Here is a 16,423-nt window from a genome sequence, read left to right as displayed (position 1 = left end):
AGCTTAGAGCTGCTCCACCCATGATGGCTTTTACGAAACAACTAAGACACATCTCTTCAGCCAAGCTTTTTAGTTGATGTTTTAAGTTGAATTTTGATTGTATGGATGGTTAAGGTTTATATATGTTTTAGATTTGTTATTTTTTGTTTGTTTTTGTAAACCACCTAGAGACTTTGGTAGTGGGTGGTATAAAAATAAAATAAAATAAAATAAAATAAAATAAAATAAATATGTCATCATGTGGAAGGGAGCATGGCCATGAAAGCCCTCTGTAGCTGGTGCATTCCCCCCGCCCCACCGCCTTTCTCTCTCTCCAGTGAGGGAGAGAAAGGAACATAGATGCACTCAGTCAGCAAATGCCAGTTGGCTGGGAAATGAGTTCTAGGCATGGGGGAGCTGGCAGGTGGCTCCCAGGAGCTGGGAAACCCTTGCTCTAGGAACCCATTGACTCTATTATAGCTCTGCCCATGATGCCCACTCTCCTATATTTCTTCCCAACATCCTGGTAAAAATGAAGAAAAATACATATTCAACAAAAATGCAACATAGCATTCAGAAGAAGACACAATATGTTTTCCTACAATACAAGCCTACTGGCTTGTGCAATTTAACTGGGAATTTCATTTTCTGGAGTCACAATCTAGATTGTTTTTAGTACAGTTGCTGAAGAGTCCTAGGTACAGGAGCCAAATGTATAAGAATGGCAGAGGCCTTTTTGTCAGCTCAAGATGTAAACATGCAGCATCTTTTCCTAATACATGGAGGTTGGAAATGAAATGGAAGCCATAATTCACGTCTGAGTGACCTAATTTTTATGATCAAATAAAATCAACTTTTGGACTAACTAAAATAAGGTGTAATTAGTTTGGCATATCAAATTACAGAGTTTAAACTAATTAGCAGTTAATTGTCATGTTTTGAGAGTGTGCTAATTCAAAACCACTGCCACTTAGCAGTAATTTATTTGCTAAGAGCTTAGATAAAGCCACGTCCGTCCCCCCCAACAATGCATTTACTTGTGTAAATATATTAGCTAAGCCATTATAACATCAGATGTGGCAAGTTTACTCCCCCACACATACACTCACACCAATTTCTTTTCTTCTTTTTTTCTTTTCTTTTCTTTTCAAGAGTATTGCTTAAGGGAACAGGAAGAGGGGAATGACATGTGATAATATAGATAGAGTGGAATTCAGGCAGTTGCCAGATTCTGTACACTTCATCAGTCTGGACTGAAAGCAGGGAACATTCAGCATGATTAATCATTCTATGAAAATGATTCTCTGGAAGGATCACTGTGCTTGAGAATCCTCACTGTTGTCTGCCTCTGCCTGCATCAGACCAGTATTGTCTTTAGCAAAGTTTCCTCCCAGGTAAGTGTGCACAGGATTGCAACCCAAGCTTCTGATACAGACAGAAAGAGACAACAGTGAAGACTCTCAAGCACAGATAAATATGTAATAAATATCTCATCCTTTCTCCAAAGAGCTCAGAGAAGCTATTTTTATCCTCACAACAACTGTATGAGGTAGGTGATGCTGAAAACAAGCGGCCAGCCCCAGGTCACCCAGTGAACACCATAGCCAAGTGGGGATTCAAACCTGGTCTCCCTAGTTCTACAGAACTATACTGCTCTTGCTCACAGTAGGACTTGCTGCCAAGGAAACATGAATTTGATTCTGCTGTCACTGTGACCATCATGGCTATAATAGGATAACATGTATTTTCTGGATTCTCCAAACTTCTGTGGAATTTATTTATTTAATAAATTCTGTGGAATTTATTTATTTAAAATATGTATACCTCACTCCTACAATGCACGACTGCTCAGGGCAGCTCACAAAATCAGTAAAGCTCATATCCTATAAAAACAATATAAAATTAATAGAAATTGATTTTAAAAAAATAAACCTCAGTTAAAGTCAAATTTAAAATGACAAATTAAAAAGTTAAAATTTGACTGCCTTGAGTGTATGATATACATAAAGGTGAGATGTATGTTCTAATAATAAATAACATATTCTGTTTTAAAAGATGCTTTAAAAAAAAAAACACCCTCATCTTGCTGATTAATTTTAAGGCAATAATATTAAATATCAGCTTGTCAAACTCAGCACTCCCCTCAGTTTGAGTTTTGTGGCCCAGCCGATGGGAGATGTGCTCCTGAGGGCTAAAGAAAGATGAAAGCCCACCTCCGTACCTTACCTCAGCACAGCTTGGCAGTCATCATCCACATAAGCCATGAGGAGGAGTATTTTTTTCACCTCTTCTTCTGCACTAGAGAACTGGTGAAGTGGTATAGGGAAGATTTTCATTAGGTCAAGCAGGTCACAACTGGCAGGAACAGTGTGTTCTAAAGGAGGAACAGGAACTAGGGGTTCTGGTGAGCACCCTGTGGTATAAATGGGAACATAAGGGGTTTTTCCTAGACTAGCCTTTCGGGGCTACAGGGAGGCAGGGAAAGAAACAGGCTCCACACTGCTTGCCCACCACACAGATGTGGAGAAACCATCTGAGTAAATTCTCAAAAAAAATTGTTCCTGGGAGGAAACCTGAGATTCAGAGGTATTTTCAGATTTTTAGTGTTTCCTGAGGAAGCCCTGAAAATTCTGAAACTCGTGGAGCATTTCCACTTTGGAGAAATTTCTCCACATTCTGGCCAAGTGTCTCTCCTCATATATGAGGCTCTGAGGAGCTGGGAATAGTTATTGTAACATAGTACCTACTTCAGGACTCCCTGCTAGAGTGGGATTTTCCCATGCATGGGACACCAAGCAAGCAAAAATCTACTGTTGGCTCTCTCCAGTAAGCTGTTTCAGTTAACACTGGCAATAGAAATAGAAAGTACAGTAACTAGCAGAGGATTATCTCGCTGCAGAGTCTTTTAATTTAGTCAGTAACTTTGTGGCCCTTGTGTGATCCAAAGACTCTTGCCTTCTAAATTCCTGCTCCATGCATGAGCATAAACTTCAACAGCATCTCTCACACAAAACACAGACATCATACAAGCTGAGAAAAATCCAACCCTGCTTTTTAACGTACCAACTGAAAATCTGCTGTACAGAATCAGCTGTGTGTGTGTGTGGTGAAAGACAGAAACATTCTTTTTGCAAAAGACTTGCCAGTTGTGTTGGAAGTTATATTGGTTGTTCAGAGTAAGATGACTCATTTCCAACTCAGAGTTTGAATAAAGTGGCTCTTTTCCTGGCCAATGTATATCTGACTCATTTACCACTGAAAGAGGGAGGGGAGAGCGAATGGTTCTAGCTCAGCATAATTCTTGGGGTATTCCCACCTCCCCCCATCCTCTCTCTCTCTCTCTCTCTTTGAAGTGACATCATCGAGTAAACAGTTATCTCAATTTGATTTATTCTGACATGCGACGTGGTGCAGGCTGCAGGGGCAAGCTGTGATTTTCTGGGTGTTTTAATGTTTTGTTTTATTAAAGGAGAGCTCTTGGTTCATGTGCAGCTGAAACATAATTGAAATTGCCAAGAGAGAGAGAAATAGGTAAGAGAGATGCATTTGATAGAAGATGAAAGAAAAAGGGATGAAAATGATGCAACTATTGATTTAAATGCAAAGATTGTTCAGTAAACCACCACTGTCCTTGAAAGGCTTGCACATCATATGTGCTGATAATCACTCATTTGGTATATTGAGCTGATTAGAGCCTTGCGCTGGACAGACAGCTGCATCAGTAATCATTTACTTTGAAAATGTTCCATGGTTTGGATGCTTTTAGGCAGCACTTCGGAGAAATTGGGTGATGTAATACAAAAGTCCTACAAGAATTATTATATGCCATTCTCTGTAGTAGTGCTTTTGAACTGTTGAAAGGGGATTTACAGCCCCATTCCAATCCAGCTCACAATTGCATGGAAACAATGGGTGCTGTCTGTCAACAGTGATGATCCGTCGTGGCTAAATGAAACTTCCATGTACAGAGGCAGTATATCCCTGACTACCAGATGCTGGGAATAAGCAAGAAGGGGTGGCTATCAGTTGTATGCCCTGCTTGCAGGCTGCAGGAGGCACCTGGCTGACAGCCACTGGAAACAGAATAGATCCAGCAGAGCCATTATTATATTTGTTAACCCACATGGTAGGTAGCTCTTATTTTCATTTTATTCATTTATTAAATTTTTAGCCTACCCTGTGGTCTGGTTCATATGTTATGCAGAACCAGGATTATATCCTGGTTTTGCACCCCATCCCCTTGCCTTGGGTACTTCCCCATCCTCTTTGTGTGCAAGAGATTATGATTCTATTTGAGGATTCTACTTCTGATCTGACTTAGAACAAGCCCAGATCTGTCGTGATGTCTGGACCAAGCAATCCTGGCTTATTCTAGCCAAAATTTCAAAATAAACCAAGTTCAGAAACTGGGTTCCCATCCCTTCACATGGGGAAGGGAGCACCGAAAGCTGGGGCATGTCATGCAAAACCAGAGATCGGTTCTGGCCGTACGTGATGCCTCCTGGCTCTGCGTGACAGGCCACTGTCTAAGTAGCTAAAGGTAGCACACATTTCCCCCTCATTTTATCATTCTAACAAGCCTGTGAGGTAGGTTATTTGTTTATTTTCATTTCTGTATCCTTGTCCTGAGACCTCAGGGTGGTGCATAACAAATTAAAAACCACAATAATAAAGTTTTAATTAAAAACATACTCAAAATAAATGGATAAAGCTACAGTCAACTAAAAGGAAATCGGAGGACTGCTCATTGGCCAAAGTTCTAGATAAAAAGGGCAGTCTTCTTCAGTCTCCTCTGGAAGACTAGGAGTGAGGGAACCATGCAGATCTCTTCTGAGAGTGAGTTCCACAAACTGGGGGCAATAACCAAGAATGCCTTGTCCCATATGCTTTACAAATGGACTTTGTTAAATGTGGCAGGATTTGCCACATGAAGCAGAACCCTCCCAGCTGATCTAATGAGGTGGGTAGGTTAGCATGAGGAGAGTGACTGGCCCAAGATCACCCAATAAATTTTGTGCCTGAGTGAGGTTTTGAACCTGTATCTCCACAGTCCTAGTTCGGTGCTCTGACCACATTGACTTTTATCTTGCCAAGATCTGAGATGTAGCCATGTGTCAAAGTCCTGCCCTGAGAGTCCATGGCTTAGCTAGAATTTGAACTGGCATCTCCCATTCTAGCTGTAGAGCCACACTAGATTCCAAGAAACATAAGAAGATGTATAGCTTTATAATGCAAGAGTGTGATGCCATGAGTAAGCTATGTATTCTTTCCAAAACAAATGCCAAAAATGAACAACACTCTGTGCTATGTTATGTTTTACAGCTGTCGTAGAGATTTCACCACTATATTTATATTTTCTATGCTTGCAAAGTCAGGTACCATAGGTCTTTACCAGTTATTATTTATTGTACCTAGGGAATTCTTACCATGTGATTCAGCACCATATGTTTTCTTCCTTCTGATTGCATTGAGAAATTGTTGCTGTTGGGTGTGAGTGTTGTTGGGGGCCCTACAATCTTCTCCTGCTGGTCTTTTCCTTATGTTCCTCAGTATCACCCCTGGCTGGGAGAGCTATATATCATTAGTTAAATTTGTATGTGAGGTATAATGTGAAACACAAAGGACCAATGCAATAGACACAACGGATTCAGTGACCAAAGGGGATTGTATGTTTTGTCATGGAAGAAGTCTAGTTTCCTCATTGCAGCAGCCCATGTAACTTCAGCCATGCTCCCAGTGATAAAAAATAAAATAAAATTAGGTCATTAATGAATCCTTCCATCATAGCCGAGATTTCACTGGTAATATTATCCTGGAAATATGCATTCATCAAAACTGAAGTGTGTATAAGGTAGGGGTGTGTGTGTGTGTGTGCGCGCGCGCGCGTGTTCTCAAACAAACTAGGATTAAATTCACATGTCTGACTTCTCATCCTGTCGGCAATGCAATTTTTAAAATAATCTCTGATCCTCTGCTCTCCAGAGCTATTGGGGGCAGGGGGGGGCGGGATACTTTTTCTCTTTTTACATTTCCAACAGCCAATTTTGTTCTGACTGTTGGCTGCCTCCCAGGTGATTTCTAATAAAGACGATGTGCATAATCAGATTATTTATTATTATTAGATACCTGCTTTATGGCAGCAGTCTGCTAATCAAATTCAGAATTGGAGCTCGGAAGTTTTAAGCAGGCAAGCAGCCAACACACTCTTAAAAGCAAAGAAGCACCGCCGAGATGACTTGGGAACTTTGCTGAATTCCTTGCACATTACCCGATTTTGAAGAGGGTATCTTATGGTTAAACTGAATAAATTAGATCCATAAATATTTTAAAAAGAGAGGGAAATAAGGAGGGAGGGAGAGAGGGTTGCACCTTTTACCCCATTAAACTATTTGATTTTGCTGACACAAAGCATGTGCATTTCTGAACCGAACGTTCTAAAATATTCTGACAATTTTAATATAAACAGGAACCTTTTGCAATGATTGCTTGGATCGAAAATGTTTTTCCACTTGACATTTGTTTATACTTCCTAGGAAAGAAACTTTATTTATGGATAACTGAATAACACAAATAAACATGGGGGAGAGCTTAAAAATCAGCTTTGATTATGCATGAAAATCTACAATGTCATTGTGTACTCTGGTTCCGTATTCTGATTGCCTGTTTATTTTTCTAGAGCTGCTGGCGAGCCCATGGAAGAAGAGCCAGCCTTGTGAAGTGCCAAGTCCTCCCTGATATTTCCTGTGTGTGACATCATTGTGCACCCCCCCCCTCGCAAAAGCACCCTTAGACATGTCTTGTCTGCTGCCTGGGTGGCACAGATCAGATGGAATATAAACACTGGGCACAAAATTCTGAACAGCAGCCTCACTTGTTCGTTGGATGGACTTAAAAGGGCCTTCCAAGACTCCTTCGATGTAACCGCTACAATTCTAAAGTTACAGTAAAACAGACCTTGCAGAGAGAGAAAGCCTGGAGCCTGTAGTCATATGCCGTGTGGGCCACTCACTGACTTCAATAGTAGAATAGAAATATTAAAAGTAATTCTACATTCTTGACTACGGTTGCCTGTGAAAATTGAAACAGTCTGAACAACTGTTGGGGGGAAAATAGCTTCACAAATCCCACCACTTCTGACATTTTTGAACACTTTTGACTGGGTATTATTTTTTTCACACTGTTAAAAATAGTTTATAGGATTGATTTACTGTTCTTTAATGTAATAAAATGATGGCGTGTTCCTCAATGGTGCCATTTTCAAGATGCCGTAGCAATTTCGTGTTTGGCAAATGCATTTGAAAAGTGGTCAGGAAGACACTGTGGAAAGAAAGCTGTGCTCCAAAGCTTTCCAGCCTTCCCACACATCACTGTGTGACGTGCTCTTCCACGCTAGCCTCTCTTTTTCTTTTCTTTTGTTTCCAGTTTCCTCTTTAATGTGACATTTCATAAACACGAGCAACAAAATGCTCTCTGCGGGGACAGAGGGACGGTTTGTCTTTTGTCTCGTGCTGCACAATTGGGGCCCAACCTTAGCTGTCAGCATATAAGATTCTAATCCTCTCTCCAAGTTCAGGGGCTTTCCCCTACCTGGTCTCACCTTGCTTCAGATTTGTTCCTGTGCTGCAGCCTTTAAGGGAGGTAAGCAGAGAGGGATCTTCCTGAGGTTCATTCTAAGCTCAGGTGCTTCTGCTGGTTTTGAAAGTACAACTGGAACACCAGTTGTTCTCCTCCACTGAAGCCCATCGAACCCCAGGGCCAGAACTCAATATCGAACGTTTCTAAAAGGTGATGCCTTTAGTTATTTTCCTCTTTTGAACATAGCGAGACTGTGATGCAAGTAACTGTGGATTTGAGAGTGTTACTGAAGAGTTGTGCCTTTCGCTGATAATGTATGCTTAAACTCTTACACATGTTGCCTTATCACAGAAAGGGACTATGGCACTTGTTCAGTCTCAGAGTATTTTTAAGGGACACAAATAGTGATAGAGAAGTTAGGCTAGCTACCTGCTAACTCCCCACTCCCCCCCCCCCGCCAACGCACACCCCTAAAGACCATTATCTACCTTCTTCAGTCATTCTCCTTTTCAGTATCCGATAGCCAGCTTTTCTTTGAACAACGAGTGATGTTCTTGTTTTATATATTTTCCAAGCTCAAAGGATACATTAAAGCCATCAGTGAACACTGTCATGCTTTTTATTCAAACATCTGAAAGGAACCTTAATTAAAACAAGGTTTTTAGGGAAAGCTGCGGTATGAAAGATATGAAACAATGTGGTTTCAGTTATAGGAGACTCAAACCTGTAAATCAAAAGATGAAAGATTTCACTCAAATAGAATTATATACGTCTCTTTTGTTATATAGTCGGGCTGCATTTTTCCCCCAATGTGTTTGAGTTTGTTTACAATTAGCATTTTAATTCAGAAGACTTTTTTTTTTAACTACTTATAGGAAAACTGCCTGAAATAACTTGGAAATCTGAGACTGTCTTTGAAATAGGAAGTCAGAAGAGAATTTGACCCAGTTGAACATGGAGTTGTCTTTTGTTATGGAAGTGTTATGATGAAACAGATACTTACAATTAATTTTTGGAAAAAATCAAATCCTACTTAGTGTATCACCCAGTGTCTGTTTTCCAGATAAATAGAAGCAATCTGAAGAACTTAAATCTGCCTCAGTGTAGATACCAAGTTTAGTCCTTGGTGTCTATAGGGTTGCATTTGTAAGGCAATGCTGAAAGCTTGCCTTAGCAATTCTACCTAACAGGTTATTCCAACTGTCTAATAAGCATCCTATAAACTGTGTCTTATGAAGAAGAAGAAAAGAACTGTCATCTGATGTTGCTTATTTATGTTTTGTGGTTTTAAGATAATATGGCATCATATTTTAAGTGGCAATGCTGAAAACCTCCACTCTATAGTAATAACATGCATTTTTCCTTTTGATGTCAAAATTTAAAATATGATCAATAATTAATAATTTAGCTTTGAGTTTATACTACTACTACTACTACTACTACTACTACTACTACTACTTTATACCACTAATCAGCAAAAAATTCTCAAAGTAGTTTACATAGAAAAAAGAATAATAATAAGATGGTTCCCTGTCCCCCAAAGGACTTACAATCTAAAAAAGAAACATAGGAGACACCAGCAACAGCCACTGAAGGGGTGCTGTGCTAGGGTTGAATAGGGCCAGTTGCTCTCCCCGTACTAAATATTACAACTTTCAAAAGGTACGCTTTTACATAGGTAGCAAAGGATAATAAAGAAAAGATGTGTATATTTCAGTTGCATAGAACAGAGGTTTGCAGTCACTTTACAAAACGGGACCCAAACAATTGACTGCATTCCTGCCCACACTTACTTGGGAATAAACCTCCTTAAGCTCAGAGGCCTTATGCCCAAGTCAATATACATATAGTTGCACTGTAAGGCTGCAGTCTTCTACATACACCTATTTGGGAGGATGCCCAATTGAAATCAGAAGCACTTCTAAAGAAACATGTGTGACTTCTCTTATGATTTCACAGATGGTTGCATGTGATACACATATGTATTTTGCTAAGTAGAGCAAACAGCAATGTCAAAGTGAGAGCACTGATCCTCTGTTAAGTGGATAGATGCCTGTAGGTCTGCACACACAAGTAATTAAAAAGTGATAAGAGTTTCAGTGAAGCTCTTTTATTTTATTCATTTCATTGCATTGCATTGCACCCATCTGTGGTAGAGGGTTAAAGCAGATAGGGTGTTAAAAATACTGTTTAAATACTATCATATTACCATATACAGTTTTAAATATTATCCTTAACAGTGAATAGTATAAGTGCACCAGATATTACAGCATTATTGAAACTAAGCAGGGATTGTCAATAATCAGAAGACTTCTGGATTTCTCCCATGAAAACAATTTTATACACACACACACATGCCAATAAATACACACTGATCATCACATCATTCCTTCAGGTAATGAATTCAGGTGGTAGAATGCAGTTTAGAAGAAAAATAGGGAAATTCAAAAATAAAATAAATGTGTACTTATAGGGCTGCAGAGATACGTATATATTTACGTACTTACATTTGTAAATTCAAAAGGTTTTTTTTAAAATAACTGGCTTTGTGAGCTTCTAGGATGCTAAGCTCACAAGATCTATGGAATGTTTGCTGTTGATGCTGAGTTTTCATTATTATTATTTTTGAAGGGAGATATACAGTAGTTCAGCTAACTATCTCGAAAGACCATGTGATGTTCACATAGGCATCAAGCCCTTAATGCACTTGGAGCAATCACAGAACAGAATCAAATGTCTTAATTTAAATGCACCATATAAGGAGAGTGCATGGATTAAATTAATTTAATTTAATTATGTTTCTTTGTGTAAACCGCCTTGAGCCATTTTTGGAAGGACGGTATAGAAATCCAATGAATGAATGAATGACTCTAGTCCTCTTTTATGGAATTGAATATGTTTCATGACTATTCTCTGTTTTATACATGCTTGACACTTAATCAAATTATAATGCAGTATAGACAAGTTAATCCAATCAACATCAAATCCAGTTAAAGCTAGTTGTGATAAAGATTGCAATCTTGTGCAAATTTACTCATGAGCAAGTCCATAGAATTCAGTGAGACTTACTTCCATGCAAAGTATTGGGCTCCATGTTCATTTAAATTAATGGGAGTTTAGTCACGATTCACTTTCTCCACTGATTCCAAAGATATTTAGACATGACTAGCCTTTGTGTTTTACTATTAGGCAGAATTGGGGAAGAACTTTGTTTGAAATCCTCCATTTTCTCTTTAATAAATTTCATCACATCAGTTTGCCACTATATGAGAGAAGCAATATCAGACAATTTTTAAAAATGCAACATGTAAAGATGCAAAATATTTCACAGCTTACTTCAAAAAGAAATATGCCACAATAGTAGGGTTTTTACCACCTACAACATACATACATGTGTTTAGAGGAGATAAAAAATCTTTCAAAATATTGCTGCTACATTTGATTGGTTGATTAAGTGCTGTCAAGTTGGAGTCGACGCTAAGCAACCACATAGATAGATTCTCTCCAGGAGGATCTGTCCTCAACTTGGCCTTTAAGGTCTCTCAGTGGTGCATTCATTGTTGTTGTAATCAAGTCCATCCACCTTGCAGTTGGTCGTCCTCTTCTTCTCTTCCCTTCAACTTTTCCCAGCATTAGGTGCTGCTACATTAGGTGGCAGAAAATTCTACTACCCCACTTATATAATGCCTTTCAACAAAAGTTCCCAAAGCGGGGTGTGTGTGTGTGTGTGTGGGCTCACAGTCTAAAAAGAAACATAAGGTAGACACCAACAGGAGGAATGCTGTGCCGGGGTTTGATAGAGCCTGTTGCTCTCCCGCTACTAAATATAAGATAATCACACACTTTAAGTAGTGTCTCTTTGCTCAGTTTAGCAAGGGTTATTCCGCTCTGTTGAGATGTATGCATTCACTCCTTTAATGTTAAAATCTTTCCAGTGGTATTTATTTATTACATTCCAGGCTGTCATGAACATCTGCAATAGGAGAATCATGTCGAGCCCAGCCCAAATTTAGCGAAACCAACTAAAGCTGGAAATAGACAACAGCTTCTTTCTGACAGCTGGAAGTGGCTTGAGAGAGGCATCAATTCGCTGTATGTGCACACACATTTCTTCCATTCCACTATTGCTTCTGGTCAAACAGGGGTTTCAGGTTTTTGAGACAAGATCAAAGTGGGATGAATGCATGGTATCATGGGCAGAAATATCTGTTTCAAGCCATTACTGACAGTGACTAAGAGAAAAAGGATAACTTCTCTTCAGCCTCATAAGTCAGGGCCAAAACATGGGACATGCAAGATCAATATTAAGGTTTCTTGATTTTTTTAAAAAAGTGTTTTGTTTTAAAGCAACCACAGGGGTTCCTAAAATGAAACAGGACAGTGGCACTGGTGAAGTTTTGATTTGTTTTTTTAAAGCCTTTTACTCTGCACCATTCCTCTAAGTTGACCTTCCCAGCTGCTGCTATTAGCTCCTCTGGGGGAAAGGGATCCAATACAGGTCCAAGTTGGTGCCAAGTAGTACTAGTTGTAGCTTAGTGAGATACTTAAATTAAAGTCCGGGGGAAAGAGTTAAGCCTGTTCTCAGTCTATTTGAGTGTCCATCTCAGCTCCCCTAGTTAAAAAAGCAATCCGGGAATCCAATCACAATTCTTCTGCTTGCCATGACATATGTTTTGGCTAGGGATGTGCACGGAGCCGGCTGGCCCGGTTTGGTTCGAGTCTGGACCCGACGCAAACCTGACCGGGCAAGTTTGGTCCCACACCCCCTCAACCCCCCCCCCCCGTTTGGTTCGGTCGGGGGGGGGGGTTCATGAACCTTTTTATTTTATTTTATTCACTGGAAAAAAATTAATGTTACTTATCCCCTCCAGGGGAGTTGTTGGAGGTGGGGAGCGGTCCGCAGAGGTCCCCCCTCCCCCTGCTGGCCTCAACGCAGCCCGCGGGCCTCAATGCTGCCGCCCCTGTGCAATTGGTCGCTGAGAGGCATGGCATGACCCAGCCCTCTCAGAGGCCAATTGCGCAGGTGCGGCTGCCTCCAAAATGGCCACCAGGCCAAAGAGCCAGCGGAATGGGCTGGTTCCAGATCCATTGAGGCTGGTGGGGGGAGGGGGAACTTCCGTGGAGCCCCCTACCACCACCTCCAACAACTCCCCCAGAGGAGATAAGTGACATTAAAGATTTGCCCCCAGTAAAATACATAAATAATTAAATATGTAAAGTCCACAAACCCCTGTACAGTTGGGGGATGTTCAGTCCAGGGTTGGACTGAACAAGGGGTGGTTTGGTTCGACTCTGGACTGTCAAACCAAACCGTATATATTTACGTATATACATTTGTAAATTCAAAAGTTTTTGGGGTTTTTTTAATAACTGGCTTTGTGAGCTTCTAGGATGCTAAGCTCACAAGATCTATGGAATGTTTGCTGTTGATGCTGAGTTTTCATTATTTTATTTTTTTGAAGGGAGATATACAGTAGTTCAGCTACCTGTCTCGAAAGACCATGTGATGTTCACATAGGCATCAAGCCCTTAATGCACTTGGAGCAATCACAGAACAGAATCAAATGTCTTTTTAAATGCACCATATAAGGAGAGTGCATGGACTCTAGTCCTCTTTTACGGAATTGAATGTTTCATTACTATTCTCTGTCTTATACATGCTTGACACTTAATCAAATTATAATGCAGTATAGACAAGTTAATCCAATTAAAATCAAATCCAATTAAAGCTAGTTGTGATAAAAATTGCAATCTTGTGCAAATTTACTCATGAGCAAGTCCCATAGAACTCAGTGAGACTTACTTCCATGCAAAGTATTGGGCTCCATGTTGAACCTGTTTGACGTTGAGCCGGTTTGCACATCTCTAGTTTGGGTCTTCAAAGTATTCACTGTTCTTGACAGGGCTGAGGAGAGGGCAACATTCATGAAACAGTGAGTTAAAAGTGATAAGATTTTGCAAGAATCTGGATTAAGATTGAAAAGTTTACAACTTTGCGTAGATTTGAATAAACTTTTTAAAAATTTAAAAATTATCATTGTTGATACCTTATCTTTTGCAATTTTAACTATTTTAAAAATATGATGCCATAGAGGAAAAGAATCTACTTAACATAAATTAGTACAGGACTATTGCTGTTTATTTCAAACAACTGGTCTAGATTATCATTACCTGATACATTAGACAATTTACATACCTTATTTCTGATAACATTCCCTTCTTATTTCTGTCCCAGACTACTCTTCTGTGGTCTGGTTTCACAAATTGTAATCCCCACTTAATCCAAAATGGTAAACTTTTGTTCATTTTTCTTACTCATCTTAAGGGAGGCTGAAGTGGGGAAAATATACTTTGTCTATTGTTACAATCTGCCAATGGGGGTATTACTATGGGGCAAAGTTCTTCTAAATGTAAAGGAAAAGTGTTTATATGAGAAGGAAGCATATTATTCCCGATACATTTTTGTATCTGAATGCATCTGTTTGAAGTCAGTGTGCACACCAAATCTTTGTCTGTTGTAAATGCATCAGCTTTGGAATTGCTTGAAGTAGTCTTCAATCAGGTTGGGAGCGGGGAAGAGTTCCTTTAGTCTTGTGTTTTGTATAATTATTTGGCTATATTCTCATTCTTGTGTGTATTAAAGAACTCTGTTTGAAAGAAGAGCATTTGTTCTGCTCGTGTGTGTGTTTATTTTTTTAAATCTTGATGAAATAGATGTTTTAGAAATAGCATCTGAACTTGCCAGCGTAAATTTAGCTATTATAGCATAAAAAGGTTGAGTAGTACCAAGCTATAGTGCATTAAAAAAAATGAACCACAAACATTGATGTGACAGAGATGTTTTCTCAGCCTAACATCTATAAAATGCACACCTTGGGCTTGTCCTTGTGCTGTGGACAAGGGACATCTATTTTTATCCAGCATTCTGTAGGCTTCTGGGATTGAGTGGCCTCCTGAATCTTGTAGGACAGTTTTTATAATTAGTATAATTCTCTCTGCAATTTGTTATTGTTTTAATTAAACAATGTATGACTCAGATGCCTGATTATTATTTGGAAATATATGACCAATATTTGACCAGTTAATTGATCAAGGTGGTTCCCCCCCCCAAATACCAACTTTGAGAGATATAAAATATTTTGAGTATTCTGATACTAACAGTCCATTCTCTGGTCTGATGCAGTTACTGGATGCATAATAGATCCAGTGAATCTCTCGTTAGTTTCATTGCATGTTCATGGACTTGGTAAGTGATCATGTGTTCTTCATTATACTTGGTGCGCCATGCTTGCTAAGTGTGCATTTCCTAAAATAAGCCTCTTTGATAAGTCCATAATGAAAATGATTTGATTTCATGTGCTTCATTGATTTGTTCATGCATTTTGTGCACAGTCAAAACAATCCTCTCTGTTTTTTCCTGGAGGTTGTACTCAAAAGGAGAAAGGTCTACTAAACAAGGAAACTTCAGGATATGATTCATTAAAAAGAAACCCACATTTTGTTTTCGACAAGCATTCTTCTTTGAGAAACAATTTTAAGTAATTCACTAGTTAACTACAGTAAATAGAGAACTGCTGCATCAGCCATTGCATCTCAGAGTTTAAGTCTCAAGTGGAATAGGACGTCAAACTAGATGAGTAAACATTCAGCATTTCTTTAAAAAGTCTATTTTCTCTTAACATTTGAGATGAGCTGACTGAAACAGCTCATAGTCTGGTTGTAAAGAACAAGTGGCACAACAAGAGACTGTAGGAATGTAACCTGAAGATCACTTATAGGGTGATTGTTAAGGAATTGTCCATAATTTCAAATGTAATTTGGCAGTAAGCCAAACACGCTTACAGACTTTGACTTTCCCAGATTTCCTAGTTCCATATTTCTAGATTTGGTTTTTAGATTGGAACTCATCTAGGTAGGATCTGGTTTGTGTCTAGAATTTATGGGACCTCCCAACTCAGGAGGGCTGCAGGAAGGTCTTGTAGGGCTTCCCCTAGACCTTAGGGCTGAAGCTGTGATTTGCAGCTGGAGATCATGGGATGTGAGCAAATGTTAGGCAGTTCCAATGCAGCTGCTCTCGAACTATACATTTCATTTCCTTGTAGACATTATTTCTCTATTGAATAATGGGAGAGGAGGAGGCTGCAGCCCTCAAAACCTGGTCAAGGGCAAACAGCACCCACCCACCCCATTCTGAGGAGCCCTGGAACAAGATCGTTTTCACACGGGGTTGCTGGTTGCGACTGACCGTTTTGGGTCCAAGCAAGTTCAATGTAAAGGCAACACAACAGTCTGAATGAGGAAATAATGTTCATAGCTCTCCCCGGAAATATTGTCCAAAGAAGGTGCTTTTCGTGGAGCTGAAAGTGTTCACAAAATGTCCCACAACTGAACCCGACATTTGTATTTCTTCCAAATTTCTTCCAAAATTCCAAAGGAAATTGAGGCAGCAAACATAAGGTTTTATCCCATAGGATTTATAACTTTGCATCAACCCTAGATCAGGGCCAGATTAACCCATAATAATGCTCCAGCCTTGGGCCCTCAGATTTTTTGTGGCTCTGCTTTCTCCATTCCAGCCCTTCTCTGCCATTTACCTTAGGTCTCTCATCAACCATAATAGGAGAGGTTGGTTTGAGAGATAAGTGGTTCAAGGCCATCCATTGAGCTGCATGGGTCTAATACTAGATACCAAATACACTGTCAAAAATATGGGCTAACAGCATTGATATCACAAGGTTCCCCAAAAGTTAGTTTATTCAATAAACACCATTTATGCTATTAATGTTATTATTATTTGTATTATTATTTTACATTTTATATCCTGCTCTTTCTCCAAGGAGCCCAGAGCGGTGTACTACATACTTAAGTT

At 39.5% G+C, this 16,423-nt stretch overlaps 1 protein-coding gene across 26 annotated transcripts in view; it reads left to right on the top strand.

The window, feature by feature from the left end:
• The window catches only part of HDAC9 (histone deacetylase 9), a 670,023-nt gene extending 655,804 nt beyond the window's left edge, over positions 1-14,219 (top strand). For all 26 annotated transcript variants that reach the window (XM_053261002.1, XM_053261018.1, XM_053261001.1 and 23 more), the window contains one exon: positions 6,656-14,219. In XM_053261002.1, the coding sequence (XP_053116977.1) occupies positions 6,656-6,695 (40 nt within the window). In that variant the 3' untranslated portion in view covers positions 6,696-14,219. The remainder of the gene's footprint in view (positions 1-6,655) is intronic.
• The last annotated feature ends 2,204 nt before the right edge of the window (positions 14,220-16,423 follow it).

Source organism: Hemicordylus capensis, chromosome 6 (genome assembly GCF_027244095.1).
Source record: "Hemicordylus capensis ecotype Gifberg chromosome 6, rHemCap1.1.pri, whole genome shotgun sequence".
Taxonomy (NCBI): domain Eukaryota; kingdom Metazoa; phylum Chordata; class Lepidosauria; order Squamata; family Cordylidae; genus Hemicordylus; species Hemicordylus capensis.
This window is presented reverse-complemented; position numbering and strand designations above follow the sequence as displayed.